This window comes from Scyliorhinus canicula, chromosome 18 (assembly GCF_902713615.1).
Source record: "Scyliorhinus canicula chromosome 18, sScyCan1.1, whole genome shotgun sequence".
Taxonomy (NCBI): Eukaryota; Metazoa; Chordata; class Chondrichthyes; order Carcharhiniformes; family Scyliorhinidae; genus Scyliorhinus; species Scyliorhinus canicula.
The window spans coordinates 26,040,997-26,063,012 of NC_052163.1; the positions used below are offsets into that span (position 1 = coordinate 26,040,997).

The 22,016-nt window shown below is 40.2% G+C and overlaps 1 protein-coding gene across 2 annotated transcripts in view; it reads left to right on the forward strand.

Annotated features, from left to right (window-relative positions):
- Positions 1-22,016, forward strand: part of slc38a10 (solute carrier family 38 member 10) — a 143,116-nt gene that overhangs the window by 21,891 nt on the left and 99,209 nt on the right. Inside the window, exons 4-9 of one of the 2 annotated variants that reach the window (XM_038778263.1) lie at positions 7,216-7,309; positions 8,242-8,385; positions 14,137-14,261; positions 17,706-17,808; positions 19,463-19,648; positions 20,581-20,692. In XM_038778263.1, the coding sequence (XP_038634191.1) occupies positions 7,216-7,309; positions 8,242-8,385; positions 14,137-14,261; positions 17,706-17,808; positions 19,463-19,648; positions 20,581-20,692 (764 nt within the window). The remainder of the gene's footprint in view (positions 1-7,215; positions 7,310-8,241; positions 8,386-14,136; positions 14,262-17,705; positions 17,809-19,462; positions 19,649-20,580; positions 20,693-22,016) is intronic. The other variant, XM_038778264.1, reaches the window with a different exon arrangement.

Here is a 22,016-nt window from a genome sequence, read left to right on the forward strand (position 1 = left end):
CGTTTGTCTTTTACTATGGATAGAAGCAACATGATGCACTTGGATAGGGTCAATTTCAAGCATGTGTACACTGTGCTGAGTATCATGCTCAAGTCTGCTGAGTGAGACATGGATCTGGATGTTATAATGCACGAGTCGTTGAAGCCCCATGAAAAATGTGACAAGGCTATTGTAAGAACAAGTAGTGTTGGATGAATGCCAAGATAATGAACTTTATAAAAAAAAATATTCCATGGGATGTGGGCATTGCTGGAAAGGCCAGCATTTGTTGCCCATCCCACTGCCATTTCAGGGAAGTTTCTGGAATCACATATAGGCCACACCAGGTGAGATTTATTTCCCTAAAGGATATTAGTGAACCAGATGGGTTCATACAACAATCAATTGTAGTTTCATTGTCATCATTACTGAGACAAGCTTTTAATTTTTAAAAATAGAATTAAATTCCACCAGCTGCCATGGTAAAATTTTAACCCAAATGCCTGAGGCATTAGCCTGCGACACTGGATTACTGTCCAGTGACATTACCACCATGCCTCCATCTCCTTGATAAACAAGAAATGTTTTTTTCCAGCTGTATCTAGAATGCTGTGCCCAGCTTTGGTTCCTTGTGGTGGTGACATATAGGCTTTGGAAAAGGTTCAGAGAAACACCAGATTGATTGCTAGTTGACATCATGGATCTAGAGGGGCTGGGCTTTTGGACTTTAAGAAGACTCAATTAAAATCTTTAAAATAATTAAGAGGTTTAGATTCAGAAAAGTGGAGCCTATTTGAGGATTTAAGTGCAAGTTTCTTAAGATAGTATTAGGTACTTTGGAGCTGGATGAATTCAACAACTAAAACGTGTACGGAGATGTAAATATAGAAAAATGTCCCAAGGCTCTTCATAAAAACTCAGTCAGACTAAAATTGACGTTTATAGGCGAAGTCAGCTGAGGAGAGGTTGAATGGCTCCTCTCTTTTCCCCCTCCTTGTTAACTACAAGTTTTTTGTTTGAAAAGGATATACATGCCAATCCTGTGGTCATAAAAGAATGAATCTGACAGGTTTTCATTGAGTTTATCTAAAAAGCGGTTAGCTATAATATACTTAAACTGATCTAAGTTAAATAATAAAATACACTTCAATTTTGCGCGCACATGTGCTCAAAGTTCACGCATCACACAAATACAGATTACAGAGTTGGGACGGAAAGGTTGGCCAAATTAGAGCCCATCTAAAGTAAAAACTAATTTACATTCTAATTTGACTCCTCTGGCTTCAGACTTTCCTTCAGTGGTTCCTGATGCTTTGGATATAAAGGTGTAGCCAGCTGATTTGGTGGTTGTTCTGGGGATGCTAGTGCTGGGCTGAATTCTTTTAAGAAGTCTCTGTCTGCAATGGGGTGTTTACTTATCAAACAGGGCTCAAAGTTTGCCAGCTGGGTTTGAAAGAAAGGGAGACCGGAGGACCCGCCTTGGACCTTCTTTCCCAGCTGTTTGTCCCCAGTTCTTTTGAGAAAATGTGCTTAAACCGTACACAGGGTTGACTTGCCATTTGGCCTTCCCTCTCCAAATGCTAGGCGGATTGAAATAAGGTACGTGTATTCAAAGGCTAACATGATTAGCTCATGTCTAGAAAGTTATCTTAGCCAGTGTCCCATTCTCCAAATGATATCACAATGGTCCGTCTCCAACAGTTAAATACCTCAGGTGAGTGCCATAAATGCCTTGCTAATGCGACAGGAGATGAGTCCTTTGCGTTCCCCTGAAGTCATTATCTTTGGGTTTTGCAAACTCTCTAATTCACTCAATTGGGGAGAGCAACCTTTGGTCCTCTGGAACTATGGCAACTTTCTTTTCATTTCACTGTGTAGAAGATACTCCATGCCAATGTGGAGCAGGCTTGATGGGCAAGTTGGTCTTTACTTTTGAATGTTTGTTAAAACTTGGAAATGCAAGCTACCTACTAACATGAGCAACTTGTGTCTTGTGGTAACTTTATACAGTAAAATAAATCCTTAGATGCTCCATGGAGGGAAAAGGACAGAGGAAATACATGGAATAAAAGAGTAGAAGGCAAAAGTGCATAAAACGGAAGAAAGCTTCAATCTTGGCCTTTTAAAGCTTAATATTTGTATCTTATTAGAATTATGATCACATTACTCTAAAGGTCGTTTACAATTTAAACTGTAATATTTCAGTCTTGACATCTAATCCATGCAGCTGAATAATTGTAGAGCACTGTTCTTGACTAATTATGGACTTCCTTTCTTCAGTAATTGGAGTGTAATTGACTCGGACTGAAAGAACAGGCCTCTATATGCTTGGCATCTTTTTTGCATCTTCAGTTGAAATACAGCATTATGAAATCTTACAGGCTTTCATAAAAGCTTTAATGTTTCAAGTTGTTTTATAACTGCATTGGTCTGCTGTTACACTGCCACATATGCAGTGATGTAAAGCTAACTTGACTTCTCTGCGTATTTTGCATGAAAAAGATGAAATTGCCTCCGTGGATGACTGCCCTCCTCTGGCTGTGCACTCTAAGCTCAGAACTGATGTGCACCTGCATCTGGAAAGAATCACACCATCTGGAATGGTTCTAAACTGAAGTAAAGTTTTTAAAATGCTCGATGATTATGACTGCTCCCACCTGCACTCTCTAAGGCAGGTTTCTTTTTTTTCCACAGATGAGAAGTTTTGCACATGTCTACAAATAGACACAGAGCTGACTTTTGTCTGCGATTTATATTGAGACCTAAAGATGGGCAGGCTGCAGTAATACTTTTGCCTGTAGGTGTTCATTGTAACCTACACCATAATTTTAGGCTACTTTATCTTAATCAGCATTTGATAGCTGAAGATTCCAAACCGTTCAGAATTCATGTGGATGTTCTTGAGGCAATTATATTGTAAGGTCTGCTGTATGAATTTTCTATGGTGTCGCATCTGCAACTAAACTGCTGCCTAGCCAGTTTTGAATTCCCCAACAGATGCACTGTTATACCACAGGATTGAAGGGTACACAGCAGGTACATTTAAAAACAAAATCTGTGTAATTTAAGCGACTGCTTTTGATTTAAGTGGAAGTCTTCAGTAATGGCATGATTGACCCTGTACAGTAAAGAAATAATTTTAGATCTCAAATCAATCATTAACAAATCAGCATTAAAAAGACACGGGAAGGAATTAGAATTTTAATTATAAAGTCCTAACTCCGTTTGACCAATAGCTGCTGGTGAAATAAGTCACCGAAATGCTGGCGTAGACGCTTTGAGTTATTTTAGCTTTGTCACCGTTGCTGTTTCTTCCTCTTCTTCTTTATTTTATTTTTTGTTCCAACTTTTTTTTCCTCCTCATGGACCAGTCTAGCTCTTGAGCACTGTAGCTCAGAAGTCTTACCTAGTCATATTGAATCGGCTATATCCAGTTACCTTTTTACAGTTGTATCTTCTGCCTGTGAAACGTAGTCTTTTGCGAAAGAAAATTGCATCACAAAAGAAGGTAACATTTTGTAAAATTTTACATTTTCTTCTCTACCATGGTATACAATGGAACTTGCTGAAAGTCAAAATGTTAGCAATTTGGATCCCTGTGTATTGCATCACCTGATGGCTTTTTTAATAGTAAAGTGATAAGTTCCAATGAGTACTTCCTATCTATTACATGTATGTGTCTGCATTTTTCTTTGGATTTTGGTTGGTATTCATTGTACCAAAACATCATGACTAATGTAACAAATGAAGTAGTTGCAAATGATTTAAAATAGGCAAGCAGCGGTAGTGGTCTAATTATTAAAGAGCCATGTGGATGTAGCAAGGATGACAGGAAATTAAGTAGGATGTATTTACATGAATGTCAGAATCAGTAGAAAAGTTATGGGTTAGTTAATAAGTAGGGAGTGAATAAATTACTGAGACTTAATTACAGGACGAGGATCTATGGAAAACAAATCCTCATTTAATTGAGCTAAATTTCTTGGTGTTATCGGAAGGACAGAAGAAGAAATAAAGTGGATGAGGTGGCAATATTTTGCGAAGCAGTGTTCATAAATTGTTAAAATCAAGGAATGAGTTGGGTATTAACATTGGGTACGTGGGTGGTTCTGAAAGATGGAAAAAGAATTGTCGGTAGGAATATGTTGCAGGTCACCACTTAATACTGAGTTAATGTAGTACTCTAGGAGGTGATAATGTTAGTTGTCGCACCTCTGATGTAATCTTGGAAGATTTCAATTTTCCTGACTCTGACATTGAACCAGTCCATATCCTTGAAAGAGTTTATTATATACTTTAAGAATCTTCACAAGGTGAAGGAATGCACAAGGCAGAAGGCAAAAGTGATTTGTATCTTTCTTCCTGCTAATTATTTATGAGCCAAGTTTAACTAAGGGAATATTTGGAGTCATGTTAATTTTAAGATTGAAATAAGGACAGAATGTTTAATAAGAACAAGTAAGAAACTGCATTTCAGGAGAGCGGAGCGGATGTATGGAAGGGAAGCCCTAAGAATCAACAGAAGCAGGCTATTCAGTCCCTTGAGTCTGTTCTGCCATCTAATTCGATCATGGCTGGTCTGCACCTCGTGACTATTCACTCGCATTTATTCTACATCCCTCGATACTCTTGCCTAACAAAACCTATCAATCTTTGTCGGTGGGACTGCAACGTGTGGGATCTGTCTGTTGGATATCCGAGCTGTGTCCTCTTGGTTGTTTGGGTGTTCAGTGTTACACCTGAGGGATGCTTTATAAAGCTAAATTATTGTTGAACCATTAAATGGGAAGCATCTTTTCAAAAAGGAAACGCTTGCCATGTGTGATGCGGGTCATTTTGTCCATCTATGGGAAGGGAAGGGCAGCCTTTCTACCTTAACATTTAGGATGTGGATATTTATCCTTAATTTTACATTGAGGTAGAAACTGAAAATAATGGTCTTTAATTGTACACATGGCAGATTGTATAGCAAAGATCCATTTCATTCTCTGACAAGCGGAAGAAAAACGCACACTGCATTAGAGCAGAAGTACATTGGGTTGGATTTGGCTTGCCATGAACCTTGTTTGATGGTGAGATTCTGTGGAAGAATTTTATGACTGATGAGCAAGCATAAATCAAACAAGAATTTGGAAATTACTATTGACACATTAGTAGATGAGCATTTAATGCATTTGTGTGTGTGTGTATATATATTCATCTGTCTCTTTCAATGGAGGCATTAACCTGTTTAAAGTGGGATGAAAGAACAGATAAAACATCGTTTTCAGCATTTGTCGTCTTTTTTTGGAATAAGTGCCGGTGCATGGTTTGGGATTTTGTTAAATTTGGTGTCAGTCAACCTGTAGCCCTTTGATTACAAACATTTTGCTCTACGTGTTTCTTGAAAAGCATTTCACTGTTTGCAGTTGATATCAGCAATCATGAAGTAGCTACCTTGATGGTGGGTTTTGACAAGCCATTCAGTGGGTGTTTTGCAGCTGAATATAATCCAGTTTAATTTAATGACTGAGCATGTGCACCTTCCTTCAAAGGCTTCTGGATAGCGATCAGGAGTATGTGCAAATTTAGAGTTCTTCACCTCATTTTATTAAGGAGTACTGAACGTTCCTGCTGTCTTCCAGCTGAAATAGTCTCTAACGTCCTGCAGATGAGGGATAAAACCTGTAATGTGTCTTTTAAAAAAAAAAAAAAAAAAAAATTTTTATTGGAATTTTTTACAGAAAATATAAAATATAACAACAAACCATGAAATGCAACAAAATAACCCATAACAACTGTAACACCCCCCAGACCGTATCAACGCATGTATCATATCCCCCCAACCCCAACAAGAGAACTTAAAAATAAATTAAAATTAAATAAACAAACATAGTCATCGCCTCTTTCCCCCCCCCCCCCCCTTCCCTCCCCAGGGTTGCTGCTGCTACTGTCCCAGTACCCTATCGTTGAGCCAGCAAGTCGAGGAAAGGTTGCCACCGCCTAAAGAACCCTTGTACCGATCCTCTCAGGGCGAATTTGACCTGCTCAAGCTTGATAAAACCCGCCATGTCATTCATCCAGGTCTCCACGCTTGGGGGCTTGCATCCTTCCATTGTAGCAAAATCCTTCGCCGGGCTACTAGGGACGCAAAGACCAGCACACCGGCCTCTTTCGCCTCCTGCACTCCCGGCTCCAGCCTAACCCCAAAAATCGCGAGTCCCCATCCTGGCTTGACCCTGGATCCCACCACCCTCGACACCGTCCTCGCCACCCCCGAGCACCTGACACACCTGTCTTCACCCCCAAAGAACCTACTCATCCTCGTCCCAGTCATGTGGGCCCGGTGCAGCACCTTGAATTGGATGAGGCTAAGCTGCGCACACGAGGAGGAAGAATTAACCCTCTCCAGGGCATCAGCCCATGTCCCGTCCTCGATCTGTTCCCCCAGTTCCCCCTCCCACTTAGTTTTCAGCTCCTCCACTGACGCCTCCTCCAGCTCCTGCATAACCTTGTAGATATCAGATATCTTCCCCTCTCCGACCCAGACCCCCGAAAGCACCCTGTCACTCACACCCCTCCACCTGCCGTCTAGCAAATGCCTTTACCTGCAGATACCTGAACATGTTTCCCGGGGGGAGCCCAAATTTCTCTTCCAACTCCCCCAGGCTCGCAAACCTCCCATCAATAAACAGGTCCCTCAGCTGTCTGATGCCCGCGCTGTGCCAACCCTGAAATCCCCCATCAACATTCCCCGAGACGAACCTATGGTTCCCCCTTAACGGAGCCTCCATCGAGCCCCCCACTTCTCCCCTATGTCGCCTCCACTGCCCCCAAATCTTGAGGGTAGCCGCCACTACCGGACTCGTGGTATACCTCGTAGGAGGGAGTGGCCACGGCGACGTTACCAGGGCCCCCAGGCTTGTATCTCCACAGGACGCCCTCTCCATCCGTTTCCATGCTGCCCCCTCCCCCTCCATTACCCACTTGCGCACCATCGACACATTGGCCGCCCAGTAGTACCCCGAGAGATTGGGTAACGCCAAACCCCCCCCCCCCCCCCCAATCTCTACCCCGCTCCAAGAAGACCCTCTTCACCCTCGGGGTCCCATGCGGCCTGTAATGTGTCTTGTTCTTTATGGTTGCATATCACATGAGGTTGTGCATTTATCTTAACTTTCTTCTGCTTGGCCGAGCTAGTTAGGGTGAATATTTATTGCAGGGCTATTAATTATGGTTTATCTGTTTATTTTCCAGCTTGATTGGCTTGATGTTGGGGACCTGCATTGCTTTTTACGTTGTTATTGCTGATTTAGGATCTAATTTCTTTGCTCAATTGCTTGGACTTCAGGTAAGTGGGCTTTGCATATGGCACACATTGAGGTCAAAAAAGTTCACTTTCAAAAATGGCACACAAGTGCACCAAGGTAGCTGCACACACTAATCAAATAAAAGAGGGAACATTCTATGGTCCACTAGTTTACCTGAAGCAATGACTGGTAGGATTATCATCAATTGCAAGTAGGAACAAACTTCAACATGTGGCTTTATAATATGTGTTGTCTGTGTTTTGTAGAATGTAAAATGTGATCTGTTCTGCACCTCTATTTTGTGATTTTGATATCAACCCTCAAGTTGTGCTCTAATTAAAGGATGCTGAAATCATGTATTCAAATGAGCCACAGATTTATTTTAACATACCATTATTTCCATTTTGGGGTGCAGGTGTCCATCAAAAGCTGAGCTTCATTCTGAGTGCTTGTGAAGTCGTTTGAGCCCCTCAACAGAATGACAGCTTTGTAGCCCACTCCTTGATTTCTATTGAGTTCTTTTATTCCTTTGAATTTTGTGACAGTAATAATTTTCAGTGATGACCTTACAATGACCTCGCCTAGACTGCCGTTATTATACTTTTGACGTTGCCTGTAACTGACAATATTATTGTTCTACCTTTAGCAAAACTGATGAATTATTTTTTTATTTAAAAAAAAATGGCGAACCAAGAATAGAAGATTGCAATTTAATCTTGGGTTTCAAGTGACAACCATAAACCCATCAAGATTCATGTTGCTTGGCTCTGACCTTGTTTGCGCACTCTGATTAAATTACAATATTATTACTCCAGTGATTTATATTTTCATGTATATTGCATTTTCCGTCCTTTGTGATCTATTTACTACTGAACTCTACCTTTTATAAGAAATCCACTTGTGTTGTGACCTATTAGTATGATGGGATTCTAACATTTATTTACTTTTTTTTGCTGCCATTTTTCTGTTTTAGGGAACGCAAGGATTCCGTGTGTTCTTGCTGTTTGCAGTCTCTGTGTTTATCGTGCTGCCATTGAGTTTGCAAAGGAACATGATGGCCTCGATCCAGTCGTTCAGTGCCATGGCTCTAATATTCTACTCTCTCTTCATGTTTGTAGTGAGTACCCTAATTTACGTCCAGCTGTCTATTTCTCCTAAATCTTTTAACTTCTCTTTTATCGATGCTTGAATGTATGTACACGATTGTAAATAGTGTTCTGAGTAAGTCTGGTAGTAATTGGAGCTTTGAACCTTCAACGTTAATACTCCATACTGTTGTAAAATTTACCATAAATATGTTGCATAAAGTAGGATAAAATTGAATTTGAAATTAATGAACGTACTTGTATATTTAAGAATGGATTGCACATTTCTGTATTCAAGTATCATGTAAGATTTTATTTCAACCATAATGCGCTGACCATTTAAACTGTTTTAATAGTACTGTCTTTTCATTAACGACCCACATTAGAAAATTAAATTGGAATCAAATTGGTGCCTATTAGCGTAGCAAAATATAAAGGTGTCTTGATTTTAGTATTACTGTTGTATTTGCAGAAAAACTACAAATCAAAAAAAATTGATTCTGGACGAACAAATGTAATTTTGTGTAAAATTAAACCTTTATTACTGAAATTTAGAGTACCCAATTTTTTTTCCAATTCCACTGCGCCACAGTGCCCCCAAAAGCTTTAATACTTAATGTTTTTTTTAAACACCGCTATTATGCTTTGGAAAACTGATTACTATGGAAATAATTACTTAAATATTTCTGTAAGTAGGGAAAATTATTTTTAAGAGTTCTTCTAGCCATTTAATCTCTCTTTCCCCCCCCCCCAAAAAAAACCCCAACAAAGTAAGAGATTTATAGCAAGGTTTAAGTGCAACAAAATATAGAAAGTGCTGGCAATACACATCTAAGGAAGAGAAAGGGCTACTTCATGTATTGGGGTTTTATTTCAGATTTTTAGTTTTCCTTTTTGAATTTACTTCTGTTGGGGCAAACCATGTATTTCTATCTAGCTTAATACTACACACCAAGAAGAATCATTATTAGCCTCAGTGATTTGCACCAAGCAAGTAAATAATATCCCGTGTGTGCGTGGGTTTCCTCTAGGTGCTCCGGTTTCCTCCCACAGTCCAAAGATGTGCAGGTTAGGTGGATTGGCCATGCTAAATTGCCCTTCGTGTCCAAAATTGCCCTTAGTGGTGGGTGGGGTTGTTGGGTTATGGGGATAGGGTGGAGGTGTGGGCTTGGGTAGGGTGCTCTTTCCAAGAGCCGGTGCAGACTCGATGGGCCGAATGGCCTCCTGCACTGTAAATTCTATGAAAACGTGGCTTTAAGTTTAGTAAATATTGATATAGTATTGAAATATTGATATAGCCAAATAGTTGTTTTATTGAAATGTGTAGATTTTTTCTGGAATAGAGACAGAATTGAGGAATGTGTTACAGCTATTGCCGCAGTGGAACCTTTGTGACGCTTTATTATAAACATAGTAATAGTATTACATTGCAGTGTTCATTAACTGTTTAGTCATGTGAGAATAATAATCCTGTATATGAGCTGATGCTTCTCTTTCAGCCCCCAAATCATTATTCTCTGTGGGTGGTCATTTTTTATGATATTTAGCAGATAAGATCATGACCTGCTGTCGTTTCCATACCAGACTTGGTCAGTTTTTGGAAGATTATCTGAAGTACACTGATTATTGTAGTTTGTTTACAGTTTTGGGAAAATGCTGGAAATGTTTTACTTTTAAAAGTAGAAGCAAATGTCCATTTATGTACTTTAACTGTTGCTATGCGGCTTTTGACCTTCCTAATTCTGAGCAAAATAACAACTTTCTTGATGAAACCTGTTATTTGTTTCCATTGCTCCTTGCAAGATAGCAATACCCTCAGAAGCATGAAGTTTCATTTGGGTTAAAGTAGTGTCCGAGGCTATGTAATACAAATAGGTTACAAATGAGGAACAAAAGGGAGGTTCAGAAGTTAAGGGACACCATTATGGCAACTCCAAAAGAAGTGAATGAGCACATCAAGACTTCCAATGATAGATGGGATGGCTAGCCATCATCTGGGCAAAATGTAAATTGTAAGCATGATTTTTTGTAACTTTTTGATGCGTTTGGAAGGTCGAACACCCTGAAATACAGAAATGGGGAACTATTTGTATGAGATAATGATACAAATGTGTAGCATGATTTTAGACAATGGAGGACAAGAGATAGAAAAATTGAAAAAGCATGAGTGATCTTCTGAAGAAGATGGTCACTTGCATGCAAATGTAAACTTTCAAAATGATTGGCACATTTTACAGTTTTGACCGCCATTGCAAATCTCTGATCCAGTGCCACTTGTTGCTGATACCAGTTTTCTTCGCTGCTGACTTGCATGGATCACTGAGTTTCATCTGCAAGGTCACACCTAAGTAATGACAGAATTCTGCTGGAGCAAACCATGTTTTTTCATCTAGCTTAATACTACACACCAAGAAGAATCATTATTAGCCTCAGTGATTTGCAAGATTTATGAGCACATCTGTATGGTGCAAACTATAAAATGATTTCCTTCTAAATAACTGACCATGTAAAAAGATTGCTATGTTAATATTTAGACTACAGCAGGTTTATTCAAAAATATTAAAGAGATTTGAACATCTTCAGAATTATTAACTTGCGTGCATTAAATACAATTTTTAAAAAATCAACTCTTTGTTAACTGCAACAGTTGGAACCATAGTTTGAGGGTAAATATAGAATTTTCATAAATTAATATAAATGTTAATGTAAAACTTTTGTGTTCCATCTTTTAAAAGAAGCATTATTTACTTGACCAAATGCAAAGGGATTGTGAATAGAAATCTAAAAAACATCTTTTGGTCATAAGAGTGCCTTAAGGTTAATGACCATTTGCACTATCATTTAAAAAAATAAATTCTCTTTGCATTGCCCTCAAATTCGTCCCATAAATCTATAATGTGGTGACCTAGGGGGCTTTTCACAGTAACTTCATTTGAAGCCGCCTTGTGACAATAAGCGATTTTCATTTCATTTCATTTCTTCACGCTTTTTTTCTTTCTTGTGGTCCCCCTGACAACTCCAAGATTAGGAATCTCTCTGGGAAAGCTTGAGGATATATCCAACTAATCATCCCTGCCCATTTCCACCACATCCATTGTGATGTAATGCCACCACATTTTCACCTCCCCTGCCAGCATTTTGAAGGGACTGTTCTTTCCGTGAAGCCCTGGTCCTCATCCCCTTCGCCCGGTATCTTCCCATGCAAACACAGGAGATGTAACAACTGCTCTTTTACCTTTCCTTTCTTCATTGTCCAAGGTTAAAAACATTCCTTCTAGGTGAAGTAGTGATTTATGTATACTTTCAACTTGGTATACTATATTTGTTGCTCACAGTCTCCTCTTCATTGGGGAGACCAAATGCAGACTGGGTGACTGCTTTGCAGAACACCTCTGGTCAAAAGCATGATCGTGAGTTTCTGGTGGCTTGCCATTTTAAAAAAAATGTATTTATTCAGAGTTTTCAATAAGTTTACAAAACCTTCCAAAAAGGAAACTAATACAAAGAAAGAAGGGCAACATGCCAACAGAACAGAACAGCTTAACCCTCTAAACGATAAACAGTTTAGCACATTTAACACAAAATTCAAAACAGGATAGAGCATGCGCCCCTTACAAAAAGAAAAAGAACCCCCCCCCGGTTGCTGCTGCTGTTTTTTTTATTAAGGTTTTGCAAAATTTTCCATATTAAATAGAAATAATCTTAACGCAGCAACTTAGTGAACATTAACCTAGTGCATAAAAAGAATATACATCAGCAATCCACTAGACGTTACCCCACACGCCTCAATCCTCCTACCCCCTCCCATCGGGGCACTCTGCCCTGCTGAAGTATTAATTTGTCCCGCGAAGTCAGCGGACGGTATTGTGCCCCCGCTCAACAGCGGCAGCTCTGTACCCGTGGCAAAGTTATTTACACACATATGTAGGCATCCGTTCGTGGTTGTCCCTTGCTTCTTCTGGACGGATTTCGCTGACGTTGTCGTCTCGTGCGCACTTCCGCTTCTGCGGCCCTCCCGTCTTCCCCATTTTCTCTGTTCCTGTGGATGTCAAGTTTGTTAACGTTTCCCTGCCTCCCCCCTCCCCTTCCCTGGCTCTCCTCTATTGTTCCCTGTCTCTCTTCCCCCCCCCCCCCCCCCCCCCTTCCCCCTCCCCCCCCAAAGCCCTGTGGTTCGCCTTTCCTTCCTCTTAGATTTAGCTGTCCCTCCTCCCCAGGAATAGATCTGGCTGGTCTGAAACCCTCAAGACCGCCACTTTCGGGCATGGCTCCACCCTCGCCCCCCACCACTTTGGACATAGCCTTGAAAAAGGCTGTCCAGTACTCCACAAGTCTGGGGCAAGACCAGAACATGTGGGCGTGGTTGGCCGGGCCTCTTTGGCACCGTTCACATCTGTCCTCCACCTCTGGGAAGAACCTACTCATACGGGTTCTTGTTAAATGGGCTCTATGTACCACTTTTAGTTGCGTCAGGCTGAGCCTTGCGGACGTGGAGGTGGAATTGACCCAATGCAGTGCTTCGCTCCAGAGTCCCCACCCTATTTCAAGCCCCAGGTCCTCCTCCCACTTCCTTCTTGTTGCGTCCAGTACAGTGTCGGCCTCTTCTACCAGTCGGTCGTACATGTCGCTACAGTTTCCTTTGTCTAGTATGCTTGCGTCTAGTAACTCTTCCAGTAGTGTCTGTCGTGGTGGTTGTGGGTATGTCCTTGTCTCCTTTCGTAGGAAGTTTTTTAATTGCAGGTACCTTAGCTCGTTCCCCCTGGCTAGCTGGAATTTCTCTGTCAGTTCGCCCAGTGTTGCGATCCTGCCGTCCGTGTATAGGTCCCTGACTGTCAGTGTCCCTCTGTCCTGTCCCCACTTTTTGAAGGTGGCGTCAGTCAGTGCTTGCGCAAACCTATGGTTGTTGCAGATGGGAGCTTTACCTGACATTTTGGTCAGGCCAAATTGCTGCCGTAGTTGGTTCCAGGATTGGAGGGTGGCTATTACCACCGGGCTGCTGGAGTGTTGTTTGGGTGGGGATGGGAGTGCCACCGTGGCGAGGGCCCGGAGTGAGGTAGGTCCCCCTGCAGGAGGTCTCCTCCGCGCGCACCCACTTGGCTTCTGGCTCTTTGATCCATCCCCTTACACGCTCAGCCGTCGGCTTGCCATTTTAATTCCCCTTGCTTTCATGCTTGTCTCGGTCCTTGGCCTGTTGCACTGTTTGAATGAAGCTCGAGGCACAGCACCTCAACTTTCGATTAGGAACATAACAGCCTGAGTTTAACAATTTCAGACCATAAACTCTACCTCCCCTATTTTTTTTGTTGCATGTGCTGGCATTGACCTTGATTTTATATTTTTGCTTTTGGGCACTACTGTTCATTATTCTGCCATTTTGTTCTTCCTCTCACCGCCCCTTTCATTTGCTCAAAGCCTATTATATTTCTATCTTAGTTCTGAAGACCTAAAGCATTAACCCTTTCTCCACAGATGCTAACAGGTTTGCTAAGTGTTTCCAGGATTTTCTGTTTTTACTTCAGATTTCCAGCATTCGCGATATATTGCTTTTTTTAGTGCGCAATGGGTTTCCAGATCCATTGGCGCACATAAAAATCGTGGAACCCTGCACAAGCATTACACACTGAGTAATCTTCAGGGCTAGTCTAGATAGATGAATGAAGAAGGGCCAAATTCTCTTCCTTATCTGTAATGATCTTTTAATTTGGTTTAATCTTGTGATCCTCAGAGAATGCTTGGAATGATTTATATATTTATTGTGTTAATCTTGATGCTTTCCCTCACTACAGATTGTGGTATCTTCCTTCAAACATGGCCTCTTTAATGGTCAGTGGTTTAGCCGAGTAAGTTACGTTCGCTGGGAAGGCATCTTTCAGTGTATTCCTATCTATGGCATGTCTTTTGCCTGCCAGTCGTAAGTATTGGTTTCTCTTTATTTCTAAATTGCTTTGTGTTGTTTTTGCAATCAGACTTTTTCATCCTTAAAGCTTACTTGCTGGAATTAATTAAACCTACAAGATTATATAGGAGGAGCAACACAGTGCTATTGCAGAAAATGTCCCTAGATGCTTCGCAGGCACTAAGAGGGGAGAACAAAAATTTGGGCAGAATGATCATCATTCATCATAGTGGGGTGAAGGGATGCACAACAGGTCATAGTTGCAGGAATAGAATTCTGTCGGATGGTGGGGCTTCAGGGCTGGAAGAGGTTATAGAGATGGTGAGTGATGAGGTGACATAGGAGTCGAAACAGAAGGCAGGAATTTTAAATTGTAGGTATTGAACGATCAGGATCCAATGTAGATCACCAAGAATGTTTAATGAATGAATGGGACTTGGGATAGGATAAAATATAGGCAGTGAAATTTCACCTCTGCTTTACTTTTAGGATCAGTACTTCAGTCTTTAAAACCTAATTTGACTGTGGAAATTGACCAGTTCAGAGGAGACATAAATGCAGAGTCAAACCTCTGGGTAGAGGAGGAAGGAGTAAATTCAGTGACCTAGTTTCCCTTGCACTCTTAAAATTGCAATTTAACCAATCTCACAAGGCATGCTGATGCAGGTTGTTAAAATGGCATTTCTAAGCAATTTATATCAACTATTTATTGGAAATAGCCATTGTTAGAATTTGCAAATTCTCCCCATGTCTGCGTGGGTCTCACTCCCACAACCCAAAGATGTGCAGGGCAGGTGGATTGGCCATGCTACATTGCCCCTTAATTTGAAGAAAATAAATTTGAAAAAAAGGATATGGCTGTTGTGCCCGTTTCTTTCGTAATGTAATTTTGGTGTAATGGTTACAATATCCTGTGATTTGAATCTAGTCTTATTTTGGGAGTGTGGCTAATTTTTGTGGTCTTGCTGTTTCATAGAATCATAGAATTTACAGTGCAGAAGGAGGCCATTTGGCCCATCGAGTCTGCACCGGCTCTTGGAAAGAGCACCCTACTTAACCCACACCTCCCACCCTATCCCCGTAACCTAGCAACCCCATCTAATCTAAGGGCAATTTAGCATGGCCAATCCACGTAACCTGCACATCTTTGGACTGTGGGAGGAAACCGGAGCACCTGGAGGAAACCTACGCAGACACAGGGAGAAAGTGCAGACTCCGCAAAGACAGTGACCCAAGCGGGAATCGAACCTGGGACCGTGGCACTGTGAAGCCATAGTGCTTTACGTTTGCAGCTGTCCGCCAGACAAATGGCACCCTCAACTTATAGGTTTAGAATTGATATTTTGTACAAAGAAACAATCTCATGATTATATGAAATTCGGGTTCAGTCATCGATGTACCTATTGTAGAAAGTCTGAATTTAGTTTGTATGATAACACCAGTGTGATGCCACTTTTACACAGTGATTGTTTTAACTGATTGTTTTAAATGAAATATTTTGCTATTACCCAGTTATGCTACCCATCAGTTTGTAATTGCATTGGACCAGTTGTGCCCAGGTTAACCCACAACTACATCAAGTAACCTAAAGCCCTCCAGCTTATTTATTTTATAATCTACTTCAGCGAAAGAAAATGGTAGACGTGAAACCTGCAGTATTGGTCACACTAAGAAAAACTCTTCACTATCGTGAACTTTAAATATACAAGACTGCATTTTAGCAGGTTCTGTGCCACGTATGCAAATTGCTTAAGTATAAAATTACATTTTATCCAATTTGATGAAAGACCGAAGTGAAACAATTGCTGAAAATATTTGGATAGAAATTTGTAACGTGTGCTCCCTTAGGTGTTCAAAATAATGAACTATCCAATGAGAATGAGATGATGTAACTGAGTTAGTTATACGTGTTTTCAGCATGTCACTGCTTATCTGTTTAAGATGAACTTTATTAAATTTGTGAAAAAAATTAGATGCTGATTTGTGCAGTTAACTTTGTAACATATTGAAATCAAGTCCAAAACTGATTACACCTTTTAAATTAATTTATGTATTTTTACTAACCTGCCTCACTGACCACCTTTCCATAACTGCTTAAACTCATGCGCATTTGACCCAATGCCTTAACTGGATAGCATCTAAACTCATTAGGCATTCAGATTCAACTCTGTTATAATGCAGGTTGACTTGATCATTAAAATAATTTGTCATTCTGGATGTCTCGCATCTCAAAATGACCTTGTGTACGTTGATTTATTTTGAACTGCTCTCACAGTTGTGTAGACAAACACACACGGCTATTTTGTGAACAGAATAATCCCATAATTAGTGCAATGACTGGTAATGTTTTTTGAGGAACCTCAGCAGCACATCCTCTGGCGAAGCACAGAATCATGGACCGCAACTTCTGGATTTCTTTGTTCTAGATTTCCTTGTTCTGCACATATGTGGACTCCTAAAGATGCCGTCAGTTTCAGTGGAACAATGAAGATGAATGCTGACAATTCTGTTGTCATTACCAGTCCTGGAATCCCTACAGTTCTAATCTGCCTGACTTTCAAATCATGTGTGTTTATGATAGTCCATTTTATAAGTTGACTTTGGTCCCAAGCTGTTGAACTTCTTTTTCTCTTGTATTTTCTCATGGCTCAGTCCCTTTATTTTGGGCAATGTTGACTTTTTTCTGCACCGTCATCAAGGTGTGATACCTTTTTTTTTGTTGGTGTATAGTGATTGCAATGAAGCACCATGAACGAGGTAGAATTTTATTTTAAGGACTGCAAGTGATCAGCAGCCACTCTCGACCCTCTAACTCCTGCTACCATTTAATTGAATGACAGTGGGTGGTTGGACTTCCGCCTGCCCTCGGAAGCCCTGCCTGTGAGAGATGTTGGCCAATCTGATTGGCGAATGGGTGGGTTTCCAACCTGAGGCCCTGCCTGGCCAAGCGTGAAACTGCACCTGTGTTTTTTTTTCTTGGAGGGAGTGGGGGGAGGTTCCCGGGGTGAATCCCATTCATTTATATTTTGTTACTTTTCAGGCCCCCCACCCCCTGGTCTCAGCACCCGCTATAGAGGCAGCATAAAATTCTGCCCATAGCCTTGTTGTACTAGTATAGTGTTAAACCTCAGTATAACATGTAAGCTTGCTGCCTAAATAATTGTGGGGTTCACAATATTTTAGATGCCCAAGTCATTTTTAATTTAGAATTATTTTTCAGGTGATTTATTGTTCTATGATGAAATTCACCTGTGATATTCTTAATTTAACAATTTCTGGGTTCTTGACTTGTACAAATGTTACCCAGTATGATATGCCAAAATTTAATAAAGAAAAGTATTAGTGGACTATTTGTGAATGAATCTTGTTTTGTACATTGGGGATATTTCAAATTTCTTTATATTTGGGGAAGAATATTTTGCTTGGACTTACAGGTTTATTTTCACAATTTCCTCATAGCCAAGTGCTGCCCACTTACGACAGTTTGGATGAACCTTCTGTTAAACGGATGAGCACTATCTTCTCATCAGCCCTGAATGTGGTTAATTTGTTTTACATAACTGTAAGTCTCCAGTAATTTATATTGCATGTAACTAGACAACTCTGCATTGGCTTGTGAAAATTAATACAAACAACTTGTATTTGGAATGAATTGTAGACCATGAGTAGAATAATACAATGTTTCAGAATATAAAATCTTATCAGCAGTGGCAATGTTAGAGTGTTAAAATTAGGGGAAACATTTTTGAATAAATAAAGTTTAACTCTTTAAGTTGGATAAATTTGTTTAAATGTTTCTGACAAACTAAAGTAAGTGAAGAAGATAATTTATGTAAAGTTTAGTATAGGAAAGGAAGGAAAACTTCTTACCCGGGTTCGGATCCTGGCCCTGGGTCACTGTCCGTGTGGAGTTTGCACATTCTCCCAGTGTCTGCGTGGGTTTCATCCCCGCAATTCAAAGATGTGCAGGTTAGGTGAATTGGCTATGTTAAATTGCCCCTTAATTGGAAGAAAAAAGAATTGGATATTCTAAATTTATAAAAAAGAAAAAAAAAACAAAAGAGAAAAAAAATGAAGGAAAACTTCTTTCCATTCAGTACTTTCAGTCGGGGAACTGATTAAGAGGCATTTGAAAAAAATTGACTTGCCTCTGTCGATATGACGGGCCTGATGCATAATTCTTATTGATTAACTTTAGGTATCGGAGGAAATAAATTCTAGTACTTTTATAATTCATTTTGCTAGGGAAAAAAATCCTTTATTGCATTGTGGGAATCCGCTAAATTAGAAATTGATATATAATTGTGGCAGATAAATATGTGCATACAGCTCAGGCCAATACTAAATACAGTCTCAACTAACAAACATATACATATGCTTCTAATTATTTCGCAACCAACTGTTTTGAAAACAATTCAATTTTTTACATATTATACTTTCATTTTATATCTGCATTGAAACAGTAAATCTAGAAGGATCTAATGAATGTATGACAATATCAAAGTCACTGAAGTAATTTAAACATAAATTTAAACAAAACAATGTTGAAGTTCTTCAGGGATTGAGGTTATAGTTTCATATACCTGTTTTATCGCAACCTTGAGCAGCATTGTTCTTCTAATTTTGGGAGCAAATTACATATTTAATTTCAGTAGTTTATGTTTACAGTATGTACAGTGCTGAGCATGAACTGTTGTTTTTGATATGCTTTACAAAAAGTGCACTTTCAAAAAGCAAGTGTGAATTAGTACAGGTTGAGTATCCTTTCTCCGTAACTCCAAAAAAGCGCATTTTTTTTTAACCTTATTGACCTTTAGCGTGAAGGTCTAGTTGTTTGCCTGCCCTGTTACCTTATTTTTATAGTGAACATGTCCAAAATAAACTTATTCAGTGATATAACTTACTTTTATAACAATTTTATTTAGTTTAGACTGTAGCTAGCCTAACCTGGTGTAAGTTCGTACGCAGAAGATCCAGCGCAGACACAATGGGCAGAATAGTTTCCCTCTGCACCGTTGTGATTCTCTTATCCGAAAACCAAAATTTTCAGAAATCAGAAATTCAATCAGCCCCGGCCTGTGCTCTAAGGCTACAAAATTTTGCACTGGTTGCATTGTTCACATTGCAAACTTGCAGATGAGCATAATGATGGATGTTATATTAAGGTTAAAACTGAAGTGTGAAGTGATCAAATCATCATTATTGTTATCCAACAGGTTGGTTCTTTTGGTTATATCGGTTACACTGATAACATTGCTGGGAATGTAATGATGAATTTTCCCTCCAACTTGGTAACTGAGATGATGCGTGTAGGATTTATGATGTCTGTTGCTGTGGGGTTCCCCATGATGATTCTTCCTTGTAGACAAGCTCTGAACACCTTTCTCTTTGAGCAGTTGCAAGTAAGTACACAGTATAAATGCAGCACTTTTGCAGAATTAGTTATCTTGTGTGACAAAGATACAGAGTGGAAAGGGAATGGAACCGGTTGATTTAACTATGATTCTGATTAATATGTTTTAAAACTACTTCAGGCCTATTGTTCGCATCATACTTTGCTCAAATTTATTTCACAGCTTTGGCTACACTATTTGCTTATGAACCTAAAGAAAAGTAAACTTAATATGTCCCCTTCCATGAATGATGATTCCAGGTCAGCAAAATGGATTGTCACATTATTCCACTTGGTGTGAAGGCAGAATTTGACCGAAAAAAAAAAAAATTATATTCCTATATTGTTGAAAGAGAAGTGTAATCCATGGGCAATTATTTAATGGGGATGCAGTGGTATTGTCGCTGGACTAGTTATCCAGAGACGTACCCTAGGGACCCTGGTTCAAATCCCACCATGGCAGATGGTGAAATTTGAATTCAGTTAAAATCTGGAATTAAAGGTGACCATGAAACCTTTGTCGTTTGTCATAAAATCCCATCTGGTTCACTAATGTTCTTTAGGGAAGGTAATCTGCCATCCTTGCCTGGTCTGGCCTACATGTGACTCCAGACCGACAGCAATGTGATTGACTCTTAAATGTCCTCGGGGATGGCCAATAAATGCTGGCCCAGCCAGCGACGCCCACATCTCATGAACAAATTTTTAAAAATCACTATTTTATTTCAAAACACCAAAATTTCCAACAGTATGCCGCATGAATCTGGGGATTCGATCTAGTTAGGGAGGTGAAATCCTTTGCAGATATTAAGCTGATGCCCAAGCGCAGACTCGATCAGCAAGAATAATGCAGTAGGATTAACAGAAGTATAGTATGATTTCTTTTGAAAGGTATTGAATAATTCACCAACTTTTTTTTCACCCCCTCCCCTTTGATTTCAGCAGAAAGATGGTACTTTTGCTGCAGGAGGGTATATGCCACCTCTGCGGTTTAAACTCATTACAGCTGGTATAGTGTTTGGCACCATGTTGGGTGGAATTCTGATCCCTAATGGTAAGACTGCTTCACTATAGCTTGGCTCAACATTTATTGATTTTGATGTCATTTACGTGTGCAAAAATATTGCGCGTGAGCGAAGAGAAACAAAAACTATGATCACTGATGGCAGTTGCAGAACACACTTTGCTGGCTGTCTCTTTCCTGACTCTTGATAATGAAGAAAAATTTAAGAGTAGCTGGCAAAGCGGTTTTCAGCAGTTTCATCAACAATTACTTCATTCTGGATATTGCAGGTCTGGCAGTATCTGTGAAGAGGAAGAGCATTAATGTTTCACATTGATGGTCATTCATTACATTTGTTCCAATGAAAGGTACTTGACCTGAAAAGTTTAAATTTCTCTCTGCATAGATGCTGCCAGACTAGCTGAGCATTTCAGCATTTTGATTTTTTTCAAGATTACCATTGTAAAGCATGAGAATTGTATGTAATGTTCACTGCATTGAGCAAGCAGTCAGCTTCCTCCACACTGAATACTCTCCTTGTGACCACACCGCAGTCCAGCGTATTTGTGTCTTGCTGCATCCGGCAGTTCTGCTTGAGGGCATGCCCCCACAGAATAAACTTATTATATTTTCAGACTTTAATAAAAAGGTTAAGAGAACAATAACTTTGGGAGTACTTTCACTTTCAAGTACTTTCACCACTTCTACCTGATTTATAAATATCAAGTATCTAGTATGTCGGATGTCCGATGTCATCATGTAAGAGCAAGACGCAACAAAAACTGGCTCCCGGCAGGGTCTTTGTTTTTGAACCATTTTACCCGCTTTTTCAGGGGATTTTGTTGTCCAAACCCTGTTAGTTGATCTGGTGGAGTCATGCTTGACGGTGGCATATTGACTGCATCGATGAAAAAGCCCAATGTAAAGGAAGGCTCAGGAAGGTAGCCAGTCGAAAGAACTTGGTGGGACGATGGCTGCCTCGCCCATTACATTAAACAAGCTGGCTGTGGTGATGGCGCAGGAGCTGGAAAAGTTCAGCAAGCACATGGATAGGCAGTTCGAAAGCCAGGGCATGTGGAGAGCTTGAAGCCGACGAGTATTTTTTTGGAGATTTTCTCTTAGCTGATGGGAGGGGGATGAAGTGTTCTCCCCTCCAAAGTTGAATAAAACTCATAAGGAACTCTGGCAGAAGCCAAGGCTGAAAGTGATACCTCAGTCAATGATTATCCGCTTTCACAGTTCTCAAAGGAAGGAGAGGGTCTCGGAATGGGTGAAAAAGATACGACACATTGACTGGGATGGCAACATAGTGCAGATTATCAGAACATTGGGACTGAACAGGTGAAGAGACGTGTGGATTTCAACAAGGTGAAGG